The sequence below is a fragment of the Pogoniulus pusillus genome, chromosome 30 (genome assembly GCF_015220805.1).
Source record: "Pogoniulus pusillus isolate bPogPus1 chromosome 30, bPogPus1.pri, whole genome shotgun sequence".
Taxonomy (NCBI): Eukaryota; Metazoa; Chordata; class Aves; order Piciformes; family Lybiidae; genus Pogoniulus; species Pogoniulus pusillus.
Genome location: NC_087293.1, coordinates 11,974,964 through 11,990,726, shown reverse-complemented (window position 1 = coordinate 11,990,726; position 15,763 = coordinate 11,974,964). Strand labels below are relative to the sequence as shown.

At 46.4% G+C, this 15,763-nt stretch overlaps 1 protein-coding gene across 5 annotated transcripts in view; it reads left to right on the top strand.

The window, feature by feature from the left end:
- Positions 1-182: 182 nt before the first annotated feature.
- Positions 183-15,763, top strand: part of GIT2 (GIT ArfGAP 2) — a 34,766-nt gene continuing 19,185 nt past the window's right edge. For 4 of the 5 annotated variants that reach the window (XM_064168587.1, XM_064168586.1, XM_064168585.1 and 1 more), the window contains exons 1-12: positions 183-263; positions 4,021-4,154; positions 4,669-4,781; positions 5,880-5,985; positions 6,301-6,387; positions 7,093-7,223; positions 8,399-8,493; positions 9,603-9,648; positions 13,369-13,420; positions 13,507-13,579; positions 13,903-14,000; positions 14,289-14,400. In XM_064168587.1, coding sequence (XP_064024657.1) covers positions 212-263; positions 4,021-4,154; positions 4,669-4,781; positions 5,880-5,985; positions 6,301-6,387; positions 7,093-7,223; positions 8,399-8,493; positions 9,603-9,648; positions 13,369-13,420; positions 13,507-13,579; positions 13,903-14,000; positions 14,289-14,400 — 1,099 coding nt within the window. In that variant the 5' untranslated portion in view covers positions 183-211. The remainder of the gene's footprint in view (positions 264-4,020; positions 4,155-4,668; positions 4,782-5,879; positions 5,986-6,300; positions 6,388-7,092; positions 7,224-8,398; positions 8,494-9,602; positions 9,649-13,368; positions 13,421-13,506; positions 13,580-13,902; positions 14,001-14,288; positions 14,401-15,763) is intronic. The other variant, XM_064168583.1, reaches the window with a different exon arrangement.

Genomic DNA, 15,763 nt, shown 5'->3' with positions numbered 1-15,763 from the left:
CGGGGTGGCCTCACATCTTCCTTCCTCCCCCGCCCGCGGTGCAGAGCCCTGCGCTGCCGTGCGCGGCTTGGTGAATCCCGCCGGCTGCCGGAGCGGGCGGCTGTGCCCTGCGCCTGCGCGCTTCAGCCTCGGCTCGGCCGCCTGGCGGGGGCTGCCGGCGGGGAGCCGTTAAGGCGGCGGGGCGCTCCCCGTGCCGGTGCTGCCGCGCACCATGTCGAAGCGCCTGAGGAGCAGCGAGGTCTGCGCCGACTGCAGCGCCCAAGGTAGGCACCAGCGGCGGCCTCGGGGCGCGACGAAGGCAGCTGGCCCATCCCCCTCCCCTCAGAGCGGGCAGCGGCACTTCCCCGCCTCAAGCGCGGAGGGGCCGCGGGAAGCGCGGGGGTTCCGCTGGGCCTTCCGCGGTAGGATCGGGGCGGCCGGGGGGGGGTCTTGTCAGTGGGGCGGCCGCGGCCCCCAGTGTGGGCCCGCACCTCCCCGGCGCTGCTCCGCGGGTGTCGGCGACTCGCAGCGGCCCTTCGGTGGAGGCAGGTTTGGAGGCGATTGCCGCGGTGCTGTCCGTATGGGTGAGACGCCCGTTCTCACCGGGCGGCGGGGAGCTTGGCTCTCCGTCCGGTTCGCCGCGACTTTAAAGCGCTGGTAACCCGGCTGGTACCGCCATCTCCTGCCCCCATGCCTTCTGGGGCTGCGCTGAGGGGCCTGACCGCCGAGGAGAAGCCTGTGGACGACAGCAGCCTCTAGTTAGAAGTAAATCTGGCTTCAAGAGATGCAAACCTTGCTGAAAGAAATCTGCTAGGCACAGGTCTAAAAGCTGTGAGGAGGGCGTGGGTTGGCAGTGTGTCACGGAAAGCGACAGTGAGCGAGGCTTGCAAAGGTGGGCTGGGTTTGGAGACATCCCCTTGCATGAGGGTCAGGGGGCAAGGAGATTCAGAAGGTGCCTGTCTTGCCCCGCAGCCTGGGTTGACTGTCAGCATCCCAGCCACCCAAAACAAGTTGTCCTGAAGCGTCTGATGGGTTGGAAACCTTCAAGCGAGCAGCATGTGCTCTGTGTTGACAAGCACGTTGTCTTGTCTTGCACTGCAGATAAAGTTTGGGAGCTTATGCAAACAAATCGCGGGTTTTAGCAAGTCAGCTCCCGTCTCCTTTCCCCACCATCTGTAGTTTTGCAGCCCTTGTTTACTTACAGCCTATATTTGTTGGCTTTCCTCCTTTGTTGTTTGCCTTCTGTGCCCATTCTTCCAGTGTGATTACTTCTGTACATAGTGAAATGAGTTAAAGCACTGCGGCGTAGATAACGTTTGAATGGCAGAGAAGGTAGGATGTGGGAGAGGGGATAACAACTTCACTAACGTGGGACTCGGTGGTTTTTTTTATCATTCTGTTATTTTTAAACACAAATTAACTCCCAAGGAGTTACTTTTATCTTCACAGAGCTTTGTTTTCGCTACGATTAGGGACACCACCACGAGATACTTGGGCTTTATCTCCTACAAGTTAAGATGTTTCTAAACATCGGCGGTGTGGTGACTCTGAGATAAAGTTGTGTCGCTGTGTGTGTGTTTGTTAAGCTACTCAGGACTACTCAGAGTGACAGAATCACTGTGAGAGTCAGCTTGTAAGGCAGCTTCTGTGATGCTGTAGCCTTGTCAGGTATTTGCTTGGTCTCAGAGAAGAAATCTGTTGACAAAGAAATCTTAATATCAGAGAATCACAGAAGAGTAGAGGTTGGAAGGAACCTCTGGAGATCAAGTCCAACCCCTCTACTAGTGCAGGTTCACCTAGACAAGGTCACACAGGAACACATCCAGGTTGGTTTGGAATGCTTCCAGAGATGGAGACTTTACCACCTTTCTGGCAGCCTATTCTGGTGTTTCATCAGCCTTAAATTAAAGGAGATTCTCCTCAGAGAGTGATAGAATTTTTGGAATGGAAAAGCCCTCTAAGGTCATCAAGTCCAGCCATCACCCCAACACCATCATGGTCATTAAACCATGTCCCCATGTGCCATGTCCACACATCCCTCAAACACCTCCAGGGATGGCAACTCCACCACCTCCCTGTGCAGCCTGTTCCAATCCTTGACCCAACTTCTTATTCTTGGAATTTATGTTCAAATTTGTGCCTGATTTTTTTTTTTTAATTAAAAAAATCAAATTCTGCTTTTAGTTGAAGCAGAATACTTATCAGAGGGGTCTTTAGAAGCTGCTCTATGTGTCTGTCTGAGACCTGACACACTGCAGCTTTTTCACCCCCATCAGGAGAATCAAGACAATTATTGCCTGCCCCTGGATCTTCATCAGTACAGCTCTGGTTCTGTGTCAAGGTGTGAATGATTTTCCTCTTGCAGGAGGTGATTTTTATTCTGCCTTTTCTGCTGCACTTCCTATTCTTGAGCAGGAGTTCACTTTTCAGACTCGTGGCTGGGGCTTGTCTTCAGCACACACTTCCTGTTTTGAATTGCTCTGCCATGTCCTGGCAGCAGAGCTGACCTATCTCTGAGCCTCAACCCTCCTGTATTTTGGTAGCAGCTTAAGCAGTTTGTGCCCCCAGTAGGATCTCTTTTTCTTTTTTTTTTTTTTCAAGGATGCAGATAAATTCCAGGGCAAACACTTCATGAAAGGAAATTTAAACCTGAAATATCTGTTTTCTCATAAACTGACAGCTCTCCTTGTTTCCTCACATGTAACAAGTGACAGGACAAGAGGGAACAGCCTGAAGATAACTGGAGAGATTCAGGTTTGGTGTTAGGAAAAATTCCTTCCCATAAAGGGTTCTCAAAGACTGCAACAAGATGCCCAGGGAGGTGGCTGAATCCCAGTCCCTGGTGAGGTTTCAGAGCCATGGAGATGTGGTGCTGAGGGACATGGTTTAGAACCAGCCTTGGTACAGTCAGAGAATGATTGGACTGGATGATCTTAAAGACCTTTTCCAACCAAACAAGTCTGTGAAAAGGGCTGAACTCATTAACCTGGAAGGCTGTCTCCAGTCCTGGGTCATGAGGTCAGCACCAGTGTATCTCCTTTAATTCTTACTTTGTTTTCCCTTCTTCCAAGTGAAAGTAGTTTAAATGGTGGAGTGCTTTAATAAGAAGCTTGTGTGCTTGTTAATAATTTGTTTTTTTTTACACTGGGGTAGTTGTTTTTCCTAAAACATATCCTTCAGTTTAGCTTCAGGCTGTGATAGTTATCATCTGTCAAGAGATGCTCCTATCCCTCATGGCCATGGTTGGAACAGGTTTGCCTGTGTTGCCTTCAGCATGCACACAACATCAGCTCTGCTCAAAACCCACAACTGTGATCAGATCTCATCTCTCAGGGATTTACTAAATTCATTGCATGGGTCAGAGGAGACTTTTTTTGATGCACCAATGCTTAGATGCATTCTGACAGGATGCAGAAGTTCTCTCAGATACTGCTCTTGTATTGGACTTGTTTACCCTCAGACTCATCTCTGGATTTGAAATCAAGAAGAATTTTCCAAAATAGAGATCTTGAATTCCTTCTTCTTCCTGGAGATCTCTCCTGCCTCTCCACTGCCTGTTACTGCAGGGTCTTGTCAAGTGGAGTTTCATCTGTCGCTGGCAGCAAACTGGAGTTTCATCTGAGCTGAGAGCATGAGAGAGGGACTTCAGTTTAACATCCTGTTGTGCCTGGGTTCAGTTTCAATCTGATGTAACACTCTGGTGTATGTATTACTACTCCACCTTCCTCCAGATGTCTTTCTGGCTTGCTTATAAGATGGCTTCAGTTTGGATTTCTTCAGAGCTGAGGTTATCTTCCTTGAAATTCTTCCCCATGAGGATGGTCAGGCACTGAAACAGGTTGCTCAGAGCTCACAGAAGCTCCAAACCTGAACCTGTTGAAAACCAGATTGGATGGGACTTGAGCAACCTGGCCTAGCAGGAGGTGTCCCTGCCAATGGCAAAAGATGGGAACTAGATGATCTTTAGGATCCTTTCCAACCCAAACCATCCTGTGGCTCTATGATGGGCAATTACATTGTAATTAATACTGTCTTTTCCAGATCCCTGCTGGGCCTCTATAAACAGAGGGATTCTGATCTGTGATGAGTGCTGCAGCGTCCATCGGAGTCTGGGTCGTCACATCTCTCAAGTGAGACATCTCAAGCATACTCCATGGCCTCCAACACTGCTGCAGGTAAAAACTGTGTCTTCCTCTGTTAAAATCTGGGTCTATTGAAAGTTCCAAACATTTTTAAATAGGATTTAAACTGCTAAGCTGTTGTCAAAGATGAGCTGGTCCTTTTAAGCTTTCGTTTTCTAAGCCTGTCTTAATTTCTCTTGTTCAGCTGGGCCACTAAAATCAGAATTGTCTATGAAACCTGAATTTGATACCTTTGTTTTGGAAGCTCACCTTCAACTTCTCTTCCACACTTCTGCAACACATCTGTTTCGACCTGAACTTCCATTATCTCTTTCCAGCAGAGCTGCTGTTGGCAAGAGTACAGATTTTAAGGGAATTCTTACTAAATTCCACACCAAAAACCTCCTGTACCTGTGCCTGGATCTGATCTCTCCCTGGGTTCTGGGTGCTGGCACACGGCCCTGACTTGCTCTCTGCTTAAAAGCAATCACAAAGATGTGGTTAGTCACTTTGTGTGGCAAGCAGAAAAAATCCCTTACTGCCTGTTTGTCTGCACTTTGGGTTTCAGATGGTTGAGACCCTGTACAACAATGGTGCTAACTCCATTTGGGAACATTCCTTGCTGGATCCTGCCTCGGTGATGAGCGGAAGGCGCAAGGCTAGCCCGCAGGATAAAGTGCAGTAAGTGAAGCTGCTGCTCTTGTACTGGTGTTCTACAGGTGTCATTATTTTATTCATCAGTATCCACAGGAACCTGAATATATTTTCTTGCTGGAAAAGAACAGGAGGAAGCTAAGGGCTTCTTTTGATTTTTTTCATTTCCAGTGAGTAATATTTTAAGCTGATGGCAAAGATGGAAATGCATTGCATGAGTCCTCTGAATGTGAGGAGAAGCTGCTTTGGTGTGAGGGTGCTGGAGCCCTGAAGCAGGCTGCCCAAAGAGGTTATGGAGTCTCCTCTGGAGAGCTTCCAAGCCCATCTGGACATTGTGTTCCTGGGCAAGCTGCTGTGGGTGTTCCTGCTTGAACAGGGGGTTTGGACTGAATGATCTGCAGAGGTTCCATCCAACCTCTACCATTCTGTGAGCCCCAGAGGTCCCTTCCGACCTCTACCATTCTGTGATCCCTAGAGGTCCCATCCAACCCCTACCCTTCTGTGATCTCCAGAGGTCCCATCCAACCCCTACCCTTCTGTGATCTCCAGAGGTCCCATCCAACCCCTACCCTTCTGTGATCTCCAGAGGTCCCATCCAACCCCTACCGTTCTGTGATCTCCAGAGGTCCCATCCAACCCCTATCCTTCTGTGATCTCCAGAGGTCCCATCCAACCCCTACCCTTCTGTGATCCCCAGAGGTCCCATCCAACCCCTTCCCTTCTGTGATCCCCAAAGGTCCCATCCAATCACCATGCTGGGATTTGATGATTTCCATCATTGAATACGATGCTGCATTTTAAACTGTAAATGAAACTGCCTGTAGTCAGTGCAGACTTTTAAGTTGGCATCATTTTAAGTTCAGTATTTACTTCTAAGAAATGCACACTACATCCTAGAGTCTGCAGATGGTTTGGTGTCTGTACCAAAAGTTTCTCACTCTACAGAACTGGGTTGAGGCTTTTTTAGTGACAATATTTTTCCATGTCTAACTCTGCCCCTAGTAGCACGCAAACATCTAATGTATTCTTCAGCTGTGACTTTTCCTTTCTCCAGGGCATCTGTATCACTGGGAAAGCACTAAGATAGATCTTCTCCCCCTTCTGTTGCTTGGTTTCTCTTTGCAGTCCCAACAAAGCAGAATTCATCAGAGCTAAATATCAGATGTTGGCGTTCGTCCATCGCTTGCCATGCCGTGAAGACGACAGTGTCACTGCCAAAGATCTCAGCAAGGTCAGTGTGCTTTGGCTGGCAGTCTGCAGAAGACACAACTTGTGTATAACAGAATAGTGAAATCTGATTGAATTGAGTTGCTGTTGAGCTAAGATTTTCTTTATGTATCCAATGCAGCTTGAAGGCACTTTTTTAGGGGGTATTCTATAGGGATATTGGAGAGGTGGGTGGGAGAGAGGCATTGATTTAGATTAACTTGGAGACATTTGCACAAAGCAAGAGCTTGCTTAACCATTTCTAAAAGCATAGCTGAAAGGCAAAGGCTGACTCAGAGTTACTGCTGCTGTATTATCTACCATCCTGCTTCTTTTTCAGCAACTGCATTCCAGTGTGAGGACAGGAAATCTGGAGACCTGTTTGCGACTGCTGTCCTTAGGAGCTCAAGCCAACTTCTTTCATCCTGTAAGAACACCTTTTTCATTATTTTGATAGACAACCAGTTCCTACAGTTTCATAGATTGCATTGGGTTGGAAGGGACCCTCAAAGGTCATCTTGTCTAACCCCTCTGCAGTCAGCAGGGCCATCTCCAGCTAGAGCAGGCTGCCCAGGGCCACATGAAGTCTGATCTTGAATGTCTCCAGCGACAGGGTCTCAACTACGTCTCTGGGCAACCTGTTCTAGTTTTTCACCACTCTCATTGTGAAGAACTTCTTCCTGGTGTCCAGCCTAAATCTACCCTGCTCCAGTCTCAAACCATTGCCCCTTGTCCTACCACCACAGTACCTCCCCAGCCTTCTTGTAGATCCCCTTCGGAATCTGAAATGTAGTTACAAAGTTTCCCTGGAGCCTTCTCTTCTCCAGGTTGAACAGCCCCAACTCTAGTAGCTTGTCCCCATAGAAAAGGTTCTCCAGCCCTCTGATCATCTTTGTGGTCTGCTCTGAACTCTGTCAGTCTCATGTCTCTCTTGTGTTGGAGTTTCCACAGCTGGACACAGTACGAGTGAGGTCTGACTAGAGCAGAGTAGAGGAGGAGAATCACCTCCCCTGATCTGCTGGATACGCTTCTAGTTCATAGTACTTCTACTGATTTCATCTGATACACATTAGACATCAATTTTCTCCTCAGACCAGCTGATTAAGTAGCTGCTTTTCTCCACAACCTGCAGGAGAAAGGAAACACCCCACTCCATGTGGCTGCTAAGGCAGGACAGACCTTGCAGGCAGAGTTATTAGCAGTTTATGGTGCTGATCCTGGCACGCAAGATTCCAATGGGAAAACTCCAGTTGACTATGCAAGGTAAAAGACTCTGACATTTGGGATGCTCTTAGGTGTTGACTGATGTTCATAAACCACATGATGAACCTGCTTAGATTTGATTCCCTCCTGAACATAATTTGGCTGCTAAGTGCTAAGAAAGACTTTCTCCAGGAAAAAAATAAAGATGATAGATAAAACATTTTCATCTTTCATAGCCTGCAGTCTCCTGGCTGCTCCAGATAGTAGTTGTGATCTCAATAAAATGTGCTGTCCTAATCTAGTAGCTCTGAGGAAAAGAGTTTCTGCAAGTTCAGCAAGCTCCATACACCCCAGGGTGTGCAGATTGATGAGGGAACTGCTGTAGTTGGGCTGGATGGCACAGATGGTGAGGGAATGGGGCTGGAAACAGGTAGTGGTGGCAGTGGAGTGTTAGGTACACCCAGTTGCTGAATTGCCCCCTCTGGAAAGCTCACATTTAGAAAGGCTCCAGGCTCCCTGAGGGCAACCACATTGTGTCAAGAAAGATTAAACTTCAGCAGCTCTCTTCATCAGTTTGGCAGCAATGAGGCACTGCAAGATTTACAGCACAGCAGTGAAAGGGATTTATGTTTTTATGCAAAACTGGACATTATTGATCAACTAGAAGCTGCCTGCTTGTGTAAATAAGATAACCTTGTTGTAGTGACTGCTTTAGTTTTGAGGTCATATGTGGAAACTGAGCAGTGAGTTCACTTAGCTGCAGAACACAACAGAATGGTTTAGGTTGGAAGAGACCTCAAAGCTCAGCCAGTTTCAGCCTCCCCCATAGGCACTTCCCACTAGAACAGGTCACTCAAGGCCTCATCCAACCTGACCTTGAACATGCCAGAGTATTTCTTAATGCTGTTATGTGAAATGGGCTGAATTCACAGCATGAGCTCAGGAAATGCCTAGAATATGCAGAATATATCCAGTGGAGAATATTGGACTAGAATCTGTTTTTTTTTCTAGAGCAAAGCAGCAGGTAAAAGTTTCCAGAGTGTTCACTGACTCATTTTGGGAAGTTTGTTGAATTTTATGGTTTCTCACCCAGTGGAACACACCAAGCCTGAGTCTGTCTGGTGTTGATACACTCAAACATATGCTGTGTTGAACTGCAGCTTGTGCTGCTTAAATTGTGATTTCCTAATGTCTCAAAATCAATAACTGGTGTCAAATTTGTGTGTGTGAACCAGGCAAGGTGGGCACCACGAGCTGGCTGAGAGGCTGGTGGAAATTCAGTATGAGCTGACAGACAGGTTGGCTTTCTATCTCTGTGGCAGGAAACCAGGTAAGGAGGAAAAATTACCCTCTTGAGGTCTTTCACTGTTAATGTTTATGTCAATATTGCTACAGATTTGCATTGTAAATATTCTACCACCTTTATAAATCATACTGGAAGAGCTAAAGAAGAGCTGAAGGTGTCAGATTAGTGATCATGCATTTAAAATGCAGATCATTTTAGGGTTCAATATTTTAGGCTTAAGTATAGCTCAAATAAAAATTGAATTTCCTTTCTATTTTCCCACAAATCCCTGGATTTTGAATGGGTTATCCCTGAAAGTGGAGAGAAACCTACACATCATAGAATCAACCAGGTTGGAAGAGACCTCCAAGCTCATCCAGCCCAACCTAGCACCCAGCCCTATCCAATCATAGAATCAACCAGGTTGGAAGAGACCTCCAAGATCATCCAGCCCAACCTATCACCCAGCCCTATCCAGTCATAGAATCAACCAGGTTGGAAGAGACCTCCAAGATCATCCAGCCCAACCTATCACCCAGCCCTATCCAGTCAACTAGACCATGGCACCAAGTGCCTCATCCAGTTTTTTCTTGAACACCCCCGGGGATGGTGACTCCACCACCTCCCTGGGCAGCCCATTCCAATGCTAATCACTCTCTCAAATTAGATGTGTTGAACTTTGAGGGATTGGAGGAGAGGTAGACATTGGTGAATGTTGAGTAAACTGCAGAAGTTGTAACTCTTCTAAGTAGTTTCTTACTGGCATGCAGAAGCAGAGGAATTTTAAAAGTCTTAAGTGGGTCCCTTCTGTATCCAAGGATACTTAAAAACCATTAAGATTTAAAGTCTTTAAGGTGCCAGAAAAGGCACTGATGGTAGAACTTAATAAATGGAATTTGAATCCAATGTATGAATCTTAATTAGAACCTTTGGTACCACCAGGAAATTGTGCTGTGAGCCTTTCTAAAGACTTGTTAGCACTTTATAATTGGAAATTGAGTGATTAAATGCAAGATAAATGAATCTGTTTGCTTGGTACATGTGTTCTTGGGTTTCTCTTTTGTTAAAGCTAAACACCAGCTTTATATCCTGCTAACACTGAATACTGTAGTCCAGTAACAACCTGTTCAAGTACCATTTCTTTTCATCTCTAGAGCATAAAACTGGACAGCACTTTGTTATACCTCAGATGGCAGACAGGTAAGCTGCTGATTCCATGGAAACATATAATAATAGCAACAATGAAGTTTCTTTTCTGAGCTAACTTTTTAAGCTTCTGTCATTTTTAATGTGTGCCTTTATGAAGCTGAGAAGCTTTTTCTTCTCCTAGAATGAATATTGTTACAATCAGAAAATGGTAGAAGTTTCCCATGTGTGTGAAAAGGCAGAGGGAAGGTGAGACAAGGGAACATAAATGAGGATCCTGGGAAGCAGACTTTGTAAATGAAGTCAGGATCAGCTGAGTTAATTTCTTGGATACCTCATTTTGCAACTAACACTCACCCCCCACCCCCAAAAAAACTGCATTTTGCTCTGAAAAAGTATTTCTATTTATGATCACCTGAGTGCTTTTATACTTTTGGTTCTGCTCAATGAAATCATCTTTGTCTAAACCATATCAAGCATTAATCTGAAGTCCTTATTTTTCTTTCATTGCCCTGCAATTGGAAATAAGGAGGCTGTGAGTAAACTGCTGTTCAACTTATTGCTTGCAAAATGTCTGTGGAAAAACTGTAGCAAAGTAATCATAGAAACTGTAAGAGTTGGTAAAAAGCAACTGGTTATGGACATCTGTGATTGTGTTTAGGTACACTGTGTATTAGGTGTTGGTTACAGCACTGTGTCAGTGCAGAGCAGAGTAAGTCTTACTTACCTCTCACTACATGGAGGAGGAAGTTGACAGGCAGAGCAAACAACTTGCTCAAAGGTGCTGCTGCTCAAACTGCAAAGCCTGTGTTTCAGCCTGCCTGTCTGACCTCTGCCTCCTGTCCTCTGCTCAGCCTTCTCTTGGTTTCTTGCCTGGGTGAAGGCCTACACAAACTCTGTGCTGTCATTTAATCAGGGAGAGGTTTTATTTGAGCCTTTCCGTGATAGGATGGGTTGGGTTGGAAGGGACGTCCAAAGGTCACCTAGTCCAACCCTGCTACTGTCAGCAGGGACATCCTCCTCTAGATCAGGTTGCTCACAGCTTTGTCAAGCCTGAAGTTGAATATCTCCAGGCGTGGGGCCTCAACTGCCTTCCTGGGCAACCTGTTTCAGTGCTTCACCACCCTCATGGTAAAGAACTTGTTCCAAGCATCCAACCTAAATCTCTTCTAATTCCAAACCATTGCTCCTGACCTTTGCAAGCCTTTGGAAACTGCCCTTCTGCAGCCTTCCTGTAGCTCACTTCAGGTACCTGGAAGGCATCCCTGGAGCTTATTCTTCTCCAGGCTGAACAACCCCAGCCCCCTGAGCTTGTCCCCACAGGAAAGGTGCTCCAGCCCCTTGATCATTTTCATGGCCCTTACCTGGACCCACTCCATTAGGTCCATGTCCTTCCTGTGTTGAGGACTCCAGAGCTGGGCACACCCTTGCAGGTCAGGGAAATCTTCCCTTTGATGATATAAATATAGACTCCAAATTTGTCAATTCTTGAGCTGTGGCTCTTAAAATAAATCATGAACTGCACAGTTTTCATCCTGTGCCTCACATTCAAGGCTGGAAACTCATAGAAGAGGTTATTTAGAAATAATTTTAAGCATGACCCTGTTGCTGTAGCTATTTGCAGCCTGATGTCACCTTCCTTCTGCACAGCCCAGTGGAACAAACCCTCTGTGGTTTCTGTGGACTCAAGTTTTGCTCAGAGGGATCGTATCATTCAGATTCCTTACAGCAAGCAGTTTGTTGCCCTACAGCTTGAGTGCTCCTTGAGCTATAAAAATGTGGATATTCATATTCCAAAGGACTTTGGTGATCATAGAATCAGTCAGGGTTGGAAGGGACCACAAGGATCATTTAGTTCCAAACCCCCAGCCATGGGCAGGGACACCCTACCCTAGAGCAGGCTGCACACAGCCTCATCCAACCTGGCCTTAAACAGCTCAAGGGATGGGGCCTCAACCACCTCCCTGGGCAACCCATTCCAGCCTCTCATCACTCTTATGCTGAACAACTTCCTCCTCATGTCCAGTCTGAATCTTCCCACCTCCAGCTTTGCTCCATTCCCCCCAGTCTTGTCACTCCTTGATTGTCCAAAAAGTCCCTCCCCAGCTTTTTTTGTGGCACCTTTTAGATGCTGGAAGGCCACAATAAGGTCACCTCAGAGCCTCCTTCTCCAGACTGAACAGCCCCAACTCTTTCAGTCTGTCCTCACAGCAGAGCTGCTGCAGCCCTCTGAGCATCCTCATTTTTTATTTGAAATTATCTTTGTTTGAAATTTAAGATTGTTGTTTAGAAAACTTTAAGACCACCCTAATGGGCTTCTAATACTAGAGATATGAGAAACATTAGAAGGTTCAGGAGTTAAAGAATCTAGTAAATGTGTTAAAAGATAAAGGATAACAGGATATTAGAGGTTGGAAGGGACCCAAGGAGATCATCGAGTCCAACCCCCCTGCACAGATTAGAGAGGAACACATCCAGACAGGCCTTGAAAGTCTTCAGAGGAGACTCCACAACCTCTCTGAGCAGCCTGTGCCAGTGCTCTGGGACCCTTACAGGAAAGAAGTTTCCTCTTGTGCTGCAACTTACACCTATTGTTCTTTGTCCTATCCCATGGAGCAGTGAGCAGAGCCTGTCCCCCCATCCTGACCCCCAGCCCTCAGAGATTTAGACATTGATTAAATCCCCTCTCAGTCTTCTCTTCTCCAGACTAAGCAGCCCCAGGTCCCTCAGCCTCTCCTCATCAGGCAGTGCTCCAGTCCCCTCATCATCCTCGTAGCTCTCTGTTGGACTTTCTCCAGCAGATCCTTGTCCCTCTTCAACTGGGGACCCCAAAACTGAAGGCATTATTCAAGATGAGGTCTCAGCAGGGCCGAGTAGAGGGGAAGGAGAACCTCCTTTGATCTGCTGGACACACTCTTCTTAACACACCCCAAGATCCCATTGGCCTTCTTGACTACAAGGACACATTGCTGTGCCACAGTTAACTTCTTATCTCCTAGCACTCCCAGGAGTTTCAAATAAAAATGGTGTTTTGATCATTAAATTATTGAAATGTAAAACTTATCTTTAAAGAAGCTCTTAAATGCTGTAGGTGTAATCTTAGACTCATGGAGTGATTTAGGTGTTCAGGGACCCTTAAAGCTCCTCCAGTCCAGCCTTCCTGCAGCCAGCAGGGACATCTGCAGTTAGAGCAGGTTACTCAGAGCCCCAAACAACCTGACCTGCAGTGGTTCCAGGCATGGGATATCACAGCACAGGTATCTTCAGCTGGAGCAGGTTGCTCAGAGCCCCAAACAACCTGACCTGCAATGGTTCCAGGCATGGGATATCACAGCACAGCTATCTTCAGCTGGAGCAGGTTGCTCAGAGCCCCAAACAACCTGACCTGCAATGGTTCCAGGCATGGGATATCACAGTCAGCACAGATATCTTCAGCTGGAGCAGATTGCTCAGAGCCCCAAACAACCTGACCTGCAGTGGTTCCAGGCATGGGACATCACAGCACAGACATCTTCAGCTAGAGCAGGTTGCTCAGAGACCCAAACAACCTGACCTGCAATGGTTCCTCCAGGCAAGGGGCATCAATCACCTCTCTGGGCAACCTGCACCAAGCTCTCACCACCCTCAGTATCAGAATTTCTCCCATCTCTCCAGCCTGAATGTCCCTCTTTGAGTTCAAACCATCACCCTTTGTCCTGTCACAGTAGACCCTGCTCAAAAGTCTGTCCCCATCTTTATAGGCCCTCTTATAATGATCACATCTTGTTTTCATAGCAGTCTAGATGTGTCAGAACTTGCAAAAGCAGCAAAGAAGAAGCTTCAGTCTGTAAGTAAAACTTCTTTGTCTAGATATGGCAATCTCAGCTTGGCAATGAAAGATGAAGGGCAATAATTCTTCTCTTCTCCCCTTAGCTAAGCAACCACTTGTTTGAAGAGCTCGCCATGGATGTGTATGATGAAGTTGACAGGAGGGAAACAGATGCAGGTGAGTGAGGCTTTCTGGAAGATAAATGTGAATTGTAACATTGCAAACAAGATGCCAATGCAAAGGCATTTTCTGTTTAAAACACTTTTGTGTTCACTCATTACTGCTAACAGCAGTTTCTTGTCTCGTGCTGCTGTCTGAAGGTGACGTTAACATCTTGTGGTTTTTGCAAAGCTGAGAACCCTCTGGGGGAAAAAATGTCCTTCCTCTGACCTGCTTATGTTAGTGTTTGAAGCTGTGGTCTTTGATTCTGTGAGAAGAAACAGTCTGGAGTCATACAGGAAGGTGATTCTTCTCTCTTTTTTTCTCTCTTCCTCGAGCAGTTTGGCTTGCCACTCAGAATCACAGCACACTCGTGACAGAGACCACAGTAGTCCCTTTTCTTCCTGTAAATCCTGAGTATTCCTCAACCAGGAATCAGGTGGGCAATCATCTTAACACTGTAAAACGATTTGTCTTTGATATTTCTTTGCTGTGCTTTGTTAGTGATGGCTTCTTGCATCTATTTATATAGAAGATAAAATAGTTTCCTGTTCCCCCTGTCCCGGAGCGTGCAGCTGGGTGATTTAAATCACACTGCAGTTAATGGAACTGAATAATCAACTTCCAATAAAGGCTGTATGCTCTGAGTTTCACCTGAAAACTCTGCTTTTCATCTAATACATGATGTATTTTCTTTTTCTTTGTCCTGCATTATGCTGCAATGTAGGGGAGACAGAAGCTGGCTCGGTTTAATGCCCACGAGTTTGCTACGTTGGTTATTGATATTTTAAGTGATGCCAAAAGAAGACAACAAGGGAATCCTCTTGCTGGCTCAAAAGGTGAGGTACTTCAGCTTGTTAGCTCTTCATCAATTCTTCAGTAGTTTAATCAATGCCATAACCTCATCCAGAAGTACTCTTAGCAATGAAGAAAGAGATTTATACTGGATTTATAAATGATAAGAACTAAGTCACATGGCTAGCAGGCTACCAATGTGTTTAGGTCACCAAAGTAATGCCTGAGCACAGAGGATTTCTCTCATAATGTTGGTGTATTTCACAGAGGCTGGAAAAGATCTCTGGAGTCATCAAGTCCAGCCTATAACCTAACACCATGACACAGCTAGGCCAGAGAATCATAGAATCAAACAGGTTGGAAGAGACCTCCAAGCTCATCCAGTCCAACCTAGCACCCAGCCCTATCCAATCAACCAAGTGCCACATCCAATCTTCTCTTAAAGATCTTAAAGATTGCTCTCTACAACTACCTGAAGGGAGGCTGTAGCCAGATGGGGGTTGATCTCTTCTCCCAGGCAACCAGGAACAGAACAAGGGGACACAGTCTCAAGTTGTGCTGGGGAAAGTAACTTCCTGGGCAATCCATTCCAGTACCTAATCACCCTTTCCTTGAGGAAGTGCTTCCTAATATCCACCGTATTTTGCAGTCCATTCCCACTGCAATGCAGGACCGCTTAGGGCAGGTCACATAGGAGAGTGTCCAGGTGGGTTTTGAAGATCTCTAAAGGAGACTCCACAGCCTCTCTGGGCAGCCTGTTCCAGTGCTCCATTACCCACACAGCAAAAAAGTTTTTCCTCCTATCAAGACAGACTGTCTCTTGTACCTGTATAATTCTATGGCTGCTTGTTTTCTACAACCATGTTATAGCCTCCTTTATTTGTAATACAGTTAGACCAAGTGTGATTTGTGCAGTTCAGGAGCATCTGTGAGGTCTCTTCCAACCTTGGTGATACTGTGATACTGTGATACTGTGATCTTAGCCAGGTGAGGATCAGTCTCTTCTGCCAGGCAACCAGCAAGAGAACAAGGGAACAGAGTCTCAAGTTGTGCCAGGGGAGGTCTAGGCTGGATGTTAGGAGGAAGTTGTTGGCAGAGAGAGTGATTGGCATTGGAATGGGCTGCCCAGGGAAGTGCTGGAGTCGCCGTGCCTGGAGGTGTTGAAGGCAAGCCTGGCTGGGGCACTTAGTGCCATGGTCTGGTTGATTGGCCAGGGCTGGGTGCTAGGTTGGACTGGCTGAGCTTGGAGCTCTCTTCCGTCCTGGTTGATTCTGTGACCTTTTTATGATGGTTGTGGGGCTTATGATGAATGGGTAATGTTTTCCAGAGTACTGCTGTACAGTTTTAGGGGGATAAGTCTTTGGGATTGGCAGCTAAGATAATGGCAGTGTTTCAAACTCTGGTTTC